Source organism: Ovis aries, chromosome 9, assembly GCF_016772045.2.
Source record: "Ovis aries strain OAR_USU_Benz2616 breed Rambouillet chromosome 9, ARS-UI_Ramb_v3.0, whole genome shotgun sequence".
NCBI classification, from domain to species: Eukaryota; Metazoa; Chordata; class Mammalia; order Artiodactyla; family Bovidae; genus Ovis; species Ovis aries.
This window is the reverse complement of record NC_056062.1, coordinates 94,210,720-94,224,028: the sequence shown is the minus strand read 5'-3', so window position 1 is coordinate 94,224,028 and position 13,309 is coordinate 94,210,720. Positions and strand designations below refer to the sequence as shown.

Sequence of the window (13,309 nt, the reverse complement as noted above, 5' to 3'; positions counted from 1 at the left end):
ACTCATCCAAACATCTGAGGAATTGCTGTGTACTTGGTACTCGGCACAGTGCTAAGATGGTAGAGATTTTTACAAGGCAACGATGACACGTTTCCAAAGTAAAATTAAACAACTAACATTTAGTAAGCCTTTTACATGTAGCATCTCCTCATTCAATCCTCACAAAATCCCTGCAAGAGAAGGGAAACTGAGGCACCGAGAAGTTAAGCAAACTGTCCCCAAGTCACAGGACTAATAAATGGTGGAGCCGGAATCAGAAGCCCCGGCAAGCCGGTTCTAAACCGGTGTTCTCAACCAGCAAGCAGGCCCCCCTGCTAGATCTGGCTCAGCTGGAAGGCACGTGGGGTGATGCAAGGCAACCAAGAACCTCATCAACTACGCCAACCCCCAGCTACATGCTCCTTCATACTTGAAGCCCAGAGGAAAGTCATCACCCCTGTGGGGCGCTTATCTTGCCTTTTGTCATCACCCCTATGGGGCGCTTATCTTGCCTTTTTACAGGTGAGGAGACAAGTCCAGACAAGTGAGTTAACTTGTCCAAAGTCGCAGAACCATCACACTAAGGCTGGCAGGGTGCTGGCTGCACGACAGGGGCTGCTCCAAGCACCAACTCATCTATCTAACCCTCATCACAACACCATGATTAGGTTCCATGACTGGCCCTCATTCCTAGTTAAGTAACTTGTCCAAGGCCTCCGGCACCAGAAAAAGTAGCAAACCCAATTCATGGGGCTTTAAAGTTTTCCTCAAAACAACTTAATGTTGACTCTTGGCAGCAAAGTAGCTGCGCTGAAGTTCAAACCCAGGTCTACCTAACCGGAGTGTGAGAGATCCCTCTGTCTTCTACACTAACCTGCCACAGCGCAGAGGGGTACAGGCGGAAAGAGGGGAAGTGCTCCAGGGACCCTCCAAGGATGGCACAATCGCGCATGTTTGAAGGAGAAGGTGCTTTCTGGAGAGAGGCACCAAGCAATATTTCACCTTTTATTAGTTTTTTTATTATTGAGATGATAGTTTGAGTACCCTTAGTACAATCTTTCATAATGCAATGTATTTTTTAAATGTCTTTTTTATTGTGGTAAAAGTCACATAATCTAGAACATACCATTTTAACCACATTTCTCAAAAGGAAGTGAAACGTACCCAATTGAGCTGATAGAGTGTTAGCGTTTCAAATTGAATCAGACAAGTTTCACTTTTTTTTTTTTCCAATTGGAAAATCTCTTGATGGAAAAGAAGCTTTTATTCTCTTGAACTTTGGCTGTACATTAAAAACCATCCGGGAATAGAAATGCGCAATTCGCCTTTCGTAACGTTAAACTCAATTAATTCTGGCCTCCAATATTTGCTTCCTCAATACAAGAGCAGCAAGCAGAGTGGTTACCAAACCTTTAGGGATCTTTGCAAGGGTCTCTCTCCTCCGGTTTCTGAAACCAGCGTTTTAGACACCAAAAGGAACCTGGACACTCAGGCCAGTAAGAAGGCAGAGGCGCGCACTCCGTCCGACGGGATTAGCGGCCCACGCAAGCGGCTCTGACGCTGAAGCCAAGGAGTTCTGTTTTCCCTGGCAAACCGATGTATGACAAGAAGCCCAGCAGCTGCGGAACCGGTCAGACCGTCAGTAAAACCCTCAGAGACGAATCCAAGGACCGCGACGGGATGGGCGTGATGGGGTCCGAGCCCGGGACCCCGCCTGTGCCGGGTGCGGGGACGCAGCCGGGGCGCGGCCGCCCGGGCCGGTGCGCTCCGCCCGAGGTGTGCGCGGGGAGCGGGCGCGGGGACGGGGCAGGACCCGAGCCTCCAAGGCCCTCGCGGACCCAGGCGCTGACCCACGCGCGCGTGCGGACGCCGGCACAGGCGCGGGGTCTCCAGCCTTCGGTTTGGCCCCGTAAGGACCTTTCGGGAGGGCGCCGAGGTCAGCCCCGCTTCACGGATGATGACACCGGGCTCGGGACAGCGACGCGAAACGTGCACCTCAAGTGACGGCGTCGCGGGCTGGCGGCTTCCACCCGGAGCAGCGCGGCCGCGGCGGGGCCGGCTGCGGGCTGCCACGCGCCCCTCGCGCCCGGGCCGGCAAGACCCCAGCGCGCGAGCCCGCCCGAGCCCCGCTCCCGCCGCCCCGCGCGCCCCCCGCGCGTCCGAGCGGCGGAGGGCTGCAGGAACCGGGCTGCGGTGAGGCCGGCGGCGGGCTGCCCACGCGCCCCTCGCCCCGGCCCCGGGGCCCGGCTGGCAAGACCCCGGAGGCCGAGGCCCCCGCGCGCTCACTGCCCGCGGTCCCCGCGCCCGCCGCCCCGCGCGCCCGAGCCCCAGCGCGCCCGAGCCCCCTGGGCGTCCGAGCGGCGGAGAGCTGCAGACACGGGGCTGCGGTGAGGCCGGCTGCGGGCTGCCCACACGCCCCTCGCCCCGGCCGGCAAGACCCCGGAGCCCCCGCGCGCCCACTGCCCGAGCCCCGCGCGCCCCCGCCCGAGCCCCGCGAGCCCGCGCCCGCCCGGCCGCAGCGAAGCCGGCGCCAGTGGAGCCGCGGGCGCGCGGGCCGGCGGCGCCCCGCGAGCCGCGGCACGGCCCCCCGGCTCACCGCAGCTGCTCGCCGGTGACCAGGACCTCCGCCATGCGCTCGAGCTCGCGCTGCCGCGCCCCGCCGTCGCCGCCGCCGCCCCCCTCCATGGCCCGCGCCGCGCCCTCCGTCTCCGCGGTCCGCCGTGGGCTCGGCTCCGAGCCCTAGCCTGCCCGCACTGACACCGCCCCCGCCATCTTTGCTAGGGGCGGTGCGGAGCCCACACGCCATTGGCTACCTTGGGGAGGCGGTGGGCGGTGCCCAGAGAGCCCGCCCACCTAGGGGCGTGGCTGAGCCCCGCGTGGCCGGGGGCGGGGCTGAGAGGGAAACATCAACACCCGGCGGGGCGGCTCTGAGCGCGGGCTGAGCCTGCAGGTCCAGCTCGGAGACCCCTCCTTGACGCGCACAGCTGGTCTGCGAAGTCCTGGGGAGGCTACTACACACGGGTGCAGGCGTTTTTATTATATCGTCTACGTCCCCGACTGCCAGGGTAGAAATGATCATTTCCCTAAGCAGTGAACTGGGAAGGATGTACGCGTCATTGCAGGGTTTCAAGAAATTAACCATGCTTCTCGCCCAACCTTCTCACCAAAGACACTTACCTGCCTTTGCTGTTGCAGTTCAGTCGCTCAGGCGTGTCCCACTCTTCGCGGCCCCATGGACCGCAGCGCGCCAGGCCGCCCTGTCCATCGCCAATTCCCGGAGTTCACCCAAACTCATGTCCATCGGTGGTGCCATCCAACCATCTCATCCCCTGTCACCCCCTTCTCCTGCCTTCAATCTTTCCAGCATCAGGGACTTTTCCAGTGAGTCAGTTCTTCGCATCAAGGTGGCCAGACAATTGGAGTTTCAGCTTCAACGTCAGTCCTTCCAATGAAAATTCAGGACTGATTTCCTTTAGGATTGACTGCTTGGATCTCCTTGCAGTCCAAGGGACTCAAGAGTCTTCTCCGGCGCCATGGGGTAATCAATGAAGAGTGCTGGGTTGGAATCACACGGACTCGGGATCCAGCGGCATACCTGTAACTTCCTAACTAAATGTGCTTGATTCCCAGTTTCTTCGTTTACGAAATAAAAATACTTGTGGCTACCACGTTGTTCACATCTGCTGCATTAAGAACGCTTCAGGTAGTTGTTACCTCCTTTAATTGCAACAAATGGCAAAATGAGTATTGCCCTCATTTTACTCAGGAAGCAGGCCCAGAGAGATGAGGCAACTTGAGCCTCATTGTCCAAAAACTATGAGAATCATTTGACATAAGTATGGTGCCCAGGGTTAATTAGATCAACAGCTTGCTTTTGCTCCTGTTTTTATTCTGAAATTGCTACAAAGACTATCAAGAGCTTGCATGGATTTCCCCTTCAAACATGCAGTTTCTATCTGGATCCTGTCATTTACTAACTTTGCCACTTGTGCTGGTTACTTAACTTCCCAGAGACTATTTCCATCAGTAAAGCAGGAGTAATTCCTGCGTGATCGGGATATTGCGTGACTTCAGTGAAGCAACATCATGCGAAGTTTCCAGGCGTATGCTCTGTGTTCAACAGCTGTTCTCTTTAACGTCATTATTCTTAAAAACACGTTCACTTTTTCTTCATATTTGGCTGGGCTGGGTCTTCGTGGCTGCTTGGGCTCTTCCCTAGTTGTGGCCAGTGGGGGCTACTCTGTTGCGGGGCCTGGGCTTCCTGTTGCGGTGGCTTCTCTTCCTGTGGAGCCTTCAGCACAGGCTTAGCTGCTCCACAGCATGTGGAGTTTTCTAGAGCAGACATCAAACCTGTGTGTCCTGCATCGGCAGGTGGGTTCTTAACCACCGGACCACCAGGGAAGCCCCTCATTACTGCTTTTAACATGGAAAAGAAGAAGATAAAGGAGGAGAAAAAGGTGAAGAAATTCTTGCCAGATACTTTCCATTGTGGTTTTGTTTCCAGACAAATCCATTTTTCTTGTTATCTCTAATTAATATTTGATTATTAATAGGTCTTCAATATGAAGAAAAGAGAAGGGCAGAACAGGCCCTGCTAAATCTCTCTTTGATTAATAGTTTTCAGCTTTTTGAAGGTGTAAAATGAAAAAAAAATTTACCTATTCCTAATTAGTCATCGTTCAAACAATATTTTGTTTTATCCAAAAGCTCTAACTACCTATTGTAAATCATATCACTATTATGATTGTCTTCTGGCTTTTCTCCCTTTAAATCTAGTCATGTTTTCTTTTGAATTCAGACAGCTTTCTTCATCTGAGAAATGAAAGTGAAAAAAAATATGTAAAATATTTTCCTGTTTAATAGTTTGTGATTAAAACTTCATGATAAAAACTTTTATCATAAAAGTTTATGATTAAAAAAACTACTTAAAAACACCTTAATATAAGGGGGGGATCAAGTCAGTAGTATACCTGACACCACCACTCCAGTGAGAGGTAGTGTAGAATTGACTGTTCTTGCTTGAGGAGCAGGTTCTCTGTGTGTTTGTGTGTGTGGATATGAACAGGAGTTGGGATACCAATGGGCTGTTATTGTTTTCATATTTCTTTTCATGTAGGAAACACACCATGTTCCCCTTGGCTAGAAAACAGACCCTTTCTCCTAACTAAGGGGAAGGTTCGTGATCTGACTCCGGAGGACCAGTGAGCACGCCTGGCCTGGAACAGCGTGTGACATGCAGGTGCCCCTGAACGAGAAGAGGGCGCGGACGCGGCAATCCACCCCGGACCTCCGAAGGATGGAAGATTCCAGCAGACCGTGATTTGATTCCTGTTCGTTATCTTTTCTGGAAGGGTGAAGTAGAGTCGAATGAGCCCACCTGTCCAGGAAGAAGCTGCTAGGCCTGAGCCTTCTCCTGCTCTGCTCACCTGCGCCGCGCCTCCTCGCTGTTCTCAAGCCCTGGGACAGTGTTCCTCAGGCTTTCGGTAGATGTGGACTAGCTGTGTGCTTGCACGGGCATGAGTGTGTGCGTTTTCAATCCACTGAAGACTGGCACTTTGGCAAAACACAATAAAAATGAATTTTTAAAAACATACAAAGCAGAAGCCCCAATATTTTACTGTTTGGTGAACGGACAGAAAATTGTCAAATTGCTATAAACATGTCTAAAGGATTTCTCTCAATATCTGTGAGTCTCAGTGTCTCTCCATATAGGTAAGGGTTATCAGCTGGCAGACCACGCTTTGAATAGTTCCGGAAAAGGGGTGAACAGCAGTGTGAGAAGATGAATAGTCTGTGAAAAAATACTGTCGACTACAAACTTAATAACATGTTAGCTATCATTACTGGAAGGAAATGGCAACCCACCCCATTATTCTTGCCTGGAGAATTCCAAGGACAGAGGAGCCTGGCAGGCTACAGTCCATGGGGTTGCAAAAGAGTCGGACATGACTGAGCTACTCACACACACACACACACACACACGCACACACATGCACACACACGCACACACACACCATTACTGCTATTGCCCCTTCGTATGCACCTGTATTATTGACACTTGATCTTAAAGCTGAACTGAAACCCCACCTTCTCAGTGCCAGTTCTGGCGCTCCCCCAGGGGGCTTGCTGCTTCTGCCTCCACGCTCTCATGGTATTCGAAGGCGAACATTATCACTAACCATTAACACACGTCTAGAGTCTCCAGCTGCCACGATTTTTATTCTCTTTCTGGGAACGGAAGTAGATTGATGGCTTAACTATATCCTGTCCAGATCTTTCTGTTGATCCTTCAAAGAAGGGAGTGAAGTGAAGTCGCTCAGTCGTGTCCGACCCTTTGCAACCCTGTGGGCTGTAGCCCGCCAGGCTCCTCTGTCCATGGGATTCTCCAGGCAAGAATACTGGAGTGGGTTGCCATTTCCTCCTCCAGGGGATCTTCCCGACCCAGGGATCGAACCCGGGTCTCCCGCATTGCGGGCAGACGCTTTATCCTCTGAGCCACCAGGGAAGCTATAAAGAAGGGAACTTGTTTTTAAAAGTTAAATGTAAAAATAGAAGAAAATTAAATTTTGATGTGTTCATCATTCACACTAGTTTGAATATTTTTGCCACGTTTTACTACTGATAGAAATAAAACATTGCCTTAAATTTGCGGTCCTCCTGCCTCCGCACAGCTCATCCCCAAGATCCTGAGCTTGAGGCAGAAAGGCTCGACTTCGGGATATGCTGCCACCGCGTGGCATTCCTTTGCCACAACACGAAAGGACACCAGACCACTCAGGGAGACCGCAACCAAATCCCTCATGGTTATACAGCGGGAGTGACAACTAGATTCAAGGGGCTAGATCTGATAGGCAGAGTGGCTGATGAACTATGCACGGAGGTTCGTGACACTGTACAGGAGGCAGGGAGCAAGACCATCCCCATGGAAAAGAAATGCAAAACGGCAAAATGGCTGTCTGGGGAGGCTTGACAAACAGCTGAGAAGAGAAGCGAAAGGCAAAGGAGAAAAGGAAACATATGCCTGTTTGAATGCCGAGTTCCAAAGAATAGCAAGGAGAGATAAGAAAGCCTTCCTCAGAGATTAATGCAAAGAAATTGAGGAAAACAACAGAATGGGAAAGACTAGAGATCTCTTCAAGAAAATTAGAGATACCAAGGGAATATTTCATGCAAAGATGGGCTCGATAAAGGACAGAAATGGTCTGGACCTAACAGAAGCAGAAGATATTAAGAAGAGGTGGCAAGAATACACAGAAGAACTGTACAAAAAAGATCTTCATAACACAGATAATCATGATGGTGTGATCACTCATCTAGAGCCAGACATAGAGTGTGGAGTCAAGTGGGCCTTCGGAAGCATCACTACAAACAAAGCTACTGGAGGTGATGGAATTCCAGTGGAGCTATTTCAAATCCTGAAAGACGATGCTGTGAAAGTGCTGCACTCAATATGCCAGCAAATTTGGAAAACTCAGCAGTGGCTACAGGACTGGAAAAGGTCAGTTTTCATTCCAATCCCAAAGAAAGGCAATGCTAAATAATGTTCAGACTACTGCACAATTGCACTCATCTCACATGCTAGTAAAGTGATGCTCAAAATTCTCTAAGCCAGGCTTCAACAGTACATGAACCATGAACTTCCAAATGTCCAAGCTGGATTCAGAGGAACCAGAGATCAAATTTCCAACATCCACCAGATCATCAAAAAAGCGAGAGATTTCCAGAAAAACATCTACTTTTGCTTTATTGACTATGCCAAAGCCTTTGACTGTGTGGATTACAACAAACTGGAAAATTCTTAAAGAGATGAGAATATCAGACCACCTGACCTACCTCCTAAGAAATCTGTACACAGCTCAAGAACCAACAGTTGGAACTGGACATGGAACAACAGACTAGTTCCAAATAGGAAAAGGAGTATTTCAAGGCTGTATATTGTCACCGTGCTTATTTAACTTATATGCAGAGTACATCATGAGAAACACTGGGCTGGATGAAGCACTAGCTGGAATCAAGATTGCCAGGAAAAATATCAATAACCTCAGATATGCAGATGACACCACCCTTATGGCAGAAAGTGAAGAAGAACTAAAGAGCCTCTTGATGAAAGTGAAAGAGGAGAGTGAAAAAGTTGGCTTAAAACTCAACATTCAGAAAACTAAGATCATGGCATTTGGTCCCATCACTTCATGGCAAATAGATGGGGAAACAGTGGAAACAGTCGCTGACTTTATTTTTGGGGGCTCCAAAATCACTGCAGATGGTGACTGCACCCATGAAATTAAAAGACTCTTACTCTTTGGAAGAAAAGCTATGACCAACCTAGACAGCATATTAAAAAGCAGAGACATTACTTTGCCAACAAACGTCCACGTCTGCTGGCAAAAAGCTGTGGTTTTTCCAGTAGTCACGTATGCATGTGAGAGTTGGACTATAAAGAAAGCTGAGCGCTGAAGAATGGATGTTTCCGAACTGCGGTGTTAGAGAAGACTCTTGAGAGTCCCTTGGGCTGCAAGGAGATCCAACCAGTCCATCCTAAGGGAAATCAGTCCTGCATATTCATTGGAAGTGAAGAGGAAAAGTTAAAGTTTTACCTCCTTCTGCTTCTATAACTCACCTTCCCCTTGCAACGTCTGGGTCACGTAGGTCACATAGTATCAGAAAGTGGGGACTTGCAATACTGGGAACTGGAGTTTATCTCACTCACCCTTGTCCTGCTCTTTGCAATCACCCAGCCCCTGCAAACCTGCTTAATCGTGCCTGTCCAGGCCAGGCATCCTCCTCCCCATCCTGACTACTGTTTGTGGGAGCACAAAAGCTCTGAGTTTAAACCAGCCTATTAACAGCTAGTGTCGCCCACTACAGTCTGTCTATAGAAACTCTGTAACCCCTTTGTTCGGGGCTCAGAGCTTAGAGTGTTGACTCCTCTGGGCCCGCCGGCGTAATAAGCCTGAGTTCTCCAACTCTCCGAATGTGGTGCTTGGTTTCTCGAGTACTGGTTTCTGCAACAGGAGGACTGATGCTGAAGCTGAAACTCCAATACTTTGGCCACCTGATGCGAAGAACTGACTCATCGGAAAAGACCCTGATGCTGAGAAAGATTGAAGTCAGGAGGAGAAGGGGATGGCAGAGGATGAGATGGTTGGATGGCATCACCGACTCAATGGACATGAGTTTGAGTAAGCCCTGGAGGTTGGTGATGGACAGGGAGGCCTGGCGTGCTGCAGTCCATGGGGTCGCAGGGAGTCAGACAAGACTGAGTGAACTGAACTGAAGTGAAATGATACTGGGTCTCTGCAGGAAAAGGGCCACTCAAGAAAGCCTTTGGGAAATTTGCAGGGGCGGGGGGGCGTGGTTTGTCTCCTTATTGGCGTGTTCCTGGCTTTTGGTGAGCATGGACTAGGGAAGCTAAGTATTCCCATTTTCTTGAGACAACACTTCACCATTAGGGAAATCCTATTTTTAACTTTTAATCCTACTTTTTACCTCCATATTATTTTCCATAGGGGCTGCACCAATTTACATTCCCAACAACACAGGAGGTTCCCTTTTCAAGGATGCATATTTTAATCCCTACGACAATTACTTTAGAAATGCAAAAAGAAAGGGCTAAAAGATGAGTTCAGTTCAGTTCAGTCACTCAGTCGTGTCCAACTCTTTGCGACCCCATGAATCGCAGCACGCCAGGCCTCCGTAAATTATAATGAAATTCGTTTTTAAAGATTTCAAGAAATCCACAGGAGGACAGAAAAGGAAGGAAAGAGTTAAAAGAGGTGGAACATGGTGGTTACAGCTGGACCATAAAATAAGTCTCCATAAAATTGAAATGATTGAAATCACATAGAGTATGTTCTCCATGTATAAGCCATACCATACAACATTAAACCAAAAACGAATAAACACCTGGAAAATCACATATACAAATACAGTGTGGAATACAATGCACTCCTAAATAGTTCATAGGTCAAAGAAGTAATCACAAAGAAAATTAGAAAATATTTCCAACTGTGTGATAACGAAAGTTAACTTTTCAAAATGTGTACAATAATACTAAAGCTAAAGTAGAGCTTTGAGAAAAATTTATAGTTTTAAGTGTGTATATTAGTAAAGGAGGCCTAAAATCAATTATAAGAAGATAGAAAAAGAAAAGTAAAGCAAACCCCAAGTAATTAGAAGTTAATACTAAATAAACATTTATCGTCCTTTCTCCAGTGGGCATAAGGGAACTTTTGGGGGTACTGAGAGTGTTCTGTGCATTTTGATTGTGATGGTGGTTTCACCAGTGTGTAAATTTGTCAAGTCGTTCATTTATACACTTTAAATGGATGCAATTTATTTTACTTAAATTATATCTCAATAAAGTAAATTTCCCTGGAGAAGGCAATGACAAACCACTCCAGTATCCTTGCCTGGAAAATCCCATGGGCTGAGGAGCCTTGTGGGCTACCGTCCCTGAGGTTGCCAGGAGTCGGCAGAGGGGCTAACAGAAAGTTGATTTAAAAACAAAAGAGGCCGGAGGCAGGAGTGCTTCCTCTAAAGTCAGGGAACAGCAGGGGCACCTGGGTGGGGGGTGGTGTGGAGATTGCAGAGGGTCTTATGAGCCTTGATAAGGACTTTGAGGCTGTGGACACAAGTTAAGATCTCGAAGACAAACAGCATTGCTTACCACCCTGTTCTGTATGGGTTAAATCGCAACCCACTGTGGTTGACCATGGCCAGGGCAAGCTGAAAGGAATTCAGGATAAAAAACTCAAGGAGGCAATCTACGCTTTGGATGAGCAGGCCCTTAGATAGTCAGATGCGTATCTCAGAAGGATTTCAGTGACCCCAGACTCTTGCATCTTCCCAGACAGAGAAAAGCGCTAAGATCATCAACTTGAGACGCCTTTGTGTTCTTTGCGATCAGCAGAAGTCTTTTAACAAGATGTATGCAAGACGGTAGGCTTCCTTGGCGGCTCAGAATCTGTCTGCCAGTGCAGGAGACGTGGGTTCAACTCCTAGGTTGGGAAGACTCCCTGGAGAAGAGAATGGCTTACCCACTCAACTATTCTTGCCTGGAGAATTCCATGGACAGAGGAGCCTGGCAGCTACAGTCTCCGGGGTCACAAAGAGTCGGACATAACTGAGCGACCAACGCTAACATTAACTATGCTTGACTGCACATATTTCCTGGCCAAAAATCATATATCAACTGGCTTCTCCCCACCTCCTTTATGTTGAGTGATTACTTCCCAGGCTCTAGTCCTCATTAAGACCCCAATGAAACTAAAATTCACAACTCCACAGTGTGTATTTTTAAATTACCATAATTTATTATTATTTTTAAAATTATTTACTTTACTTTTATTTGGATAGCATCACCGACTCAATGGACGTGAATTTGAGCACACTCCTGGAGACAGTGGACAGGGGAGCCTGGCATGCTACAGTCCACGGGGTCCCAACGAGTCGGATACGACTTAGCACTGACCAATAATGAAAAGACATTCTGAAAGTGATCAGAATCCATTACTGATCAGATTATCGCAAGGATGAAGTTGCTGAAGTGAAGTGAAAGTCGCTCAGTCGTGTCCAGTTCTTTGCGATGCTACGGGCTATACAGTCCACGGAATTCTCCAGGCCAGAATACTGGAGTGGGCAGCCTTTCCCTCCTCCAGGATAGTAGAAGATAACGCATATGGGATACACAGCTGAGCGCTTGACTCAGTAAATATTTAATAATATTTACTCTCTTTTCTAAAGCAAAGAACAAAATGGCAAAGCAGGCTACTCTGTGATATGGAACACTACCTCCATCTGGTGGGGAAATTTTTAACTGTTCTACAAGCAAAGCCTAAAAAGTTTAACTAATAAAAGATGTGACGTTAAACATCTAAGCTACTGTAGCTCCCACAGAATGAAATAAATCTTGCTACGAATAGTAATTTCGTTATCTGAAAGTGATTTTTAACTAAATACAAGGTAATGTGCTTTGCAAGACGTTACTTTATTCTGTTTCTCGTACCACGTGCAATTCTTTCCTCCAGGGAGGCATATCTTGAAAGGCTTCAGCCTCAAATATTTGGTGAGGTTTCATCTTCGGTCGGGAGAAGGAAACGGCAACCCACTCCAGTATTCTTGCCTGGAGAATCCCAGGGACGAAGGAGCCTGGTGGGCTGCCGTCTATGGGGTCTCACAGAGTCGGACACGACTGAAGCGATTTAGCAGCAGCAGCGGCATCTTCAGTCGAATTTTCAGCTGCACATCCCTCTCTCGCGGGGTGATCTTGTTACCAAACCGAACTGCTCGCCTGACGTGTAGAAAAGCCGATCCACCGGCACCGGGCCGTGGTGGAGGACGGCGAAACGGAGCAGGGCTCTGCGGAGCTCCTGGGCAGGGAGGCCTTTCCAACAGGTGCTAACTGGGGATGGGAGCGGATGAAGAGACGAGAGAACAGCCCAGAAGCGACAGCGCAGCCTTGGGGCAGAGCCCTGGTTCCCCCGCAAGGGATCGCCGAATCTCTGGGCTCTTTTACAGAACGGAAACGCCCAAGCAATGGAAGAGGTTCGCCTTCTTCATCCTCAAGAGGCGCATCGGGAGCCCACCTGAGGCCAGAGCAGAGCAGTGTGGGCAGAGGGGCCTGGGGCCCGTCCACCGGTCACTCAGAGTCCGGCCCGGCTGGGCGGCAGCGCGCACGCGGGGAAGGTTAGGTCGGCGAGGGTCGCTCAGGCATGTCCGACTCTTTGCGATCCCATGGACTATACAGTCCACGGAATTCTCCAGGCCAGAATACTGGAGTGGGCAGCCTTTCCCTTCTCCAGGGATTCTTCCCCACCCAGGGATCGAACCCAGATCTCTCGCAATGCACGCGGATTCTTTACCAGCTGAGCCACCAGCGAAGCCCTTCACGTATTGAAAGATTCATGCGATGATGCGGCCAAAACGCGTATGTCAAGGCCCGCGCGCCGCAGTGCCGACGGCCAGGAGAGCGGGGTCCCGGCGGGAAACGGGGGCCGCGGCGCAGCGGAGGGGCGGGGCGGGGCCGGACCGCCCAGTCTGCCCCCGCCCCCGGGGTCTCGGCCCCGCCCGAGGACGCCCGGCCGCCGGGCGCGCGTGAGCCACCGCCCCGCCCCGCCCCGCCCCTGGCCCGCCCTCCCGCCCCGCCCCTGGCCCGCCCTCCCGCCCCGCCCCTGGCCCGCCCTCCCGCCCCGCCCCTGGCCCGCCCTCCAGCCTCTGGCCCCGCCCCTTCCCGCCCCTGGCCCCGCCCGCCCGCCCGCCCCGCCCCGCCCCGCCCTCCAGCCTCTGGCCCCGCCCCTTCCCGCCCCTGGCCCCGCCCGCCCGCCCCGCCGGC

The 13,309-nt window shown here is 50.3% G+C and overlaps 1 protein-coding gene across 3 annotated transcripts in view; it reads right to left on the bottom strand.

Annotated features, from left to right (window-relative positions):
* The window catches only part of DEPTOR (DEP domain containing MTOR interacting protein), a 160,436-nt gene extending 157,702 nt beyond the window's left edge, over positions 1–2,734 (bottom strand). For all 3 annotated transcript variants that reach the window (XR_006060892.2, XM_042254542.2, XM_042254544.2), the window contains exon 1: positions 2,576–2,734. Coding sequence is in view for 2 of the 3 variants with exons in the window: in XM_042254542.2 (XP_042110476.1) it covers positions 2,576–2,664 (89 nt within the window). In the remaining variant the exon portion in view is untranslated. The remainder of the gene's footprint in view (positions 1–2,575) is intronic.
* Positions 2,735–13,309: the final 10,575 nt, after the last annotated feature.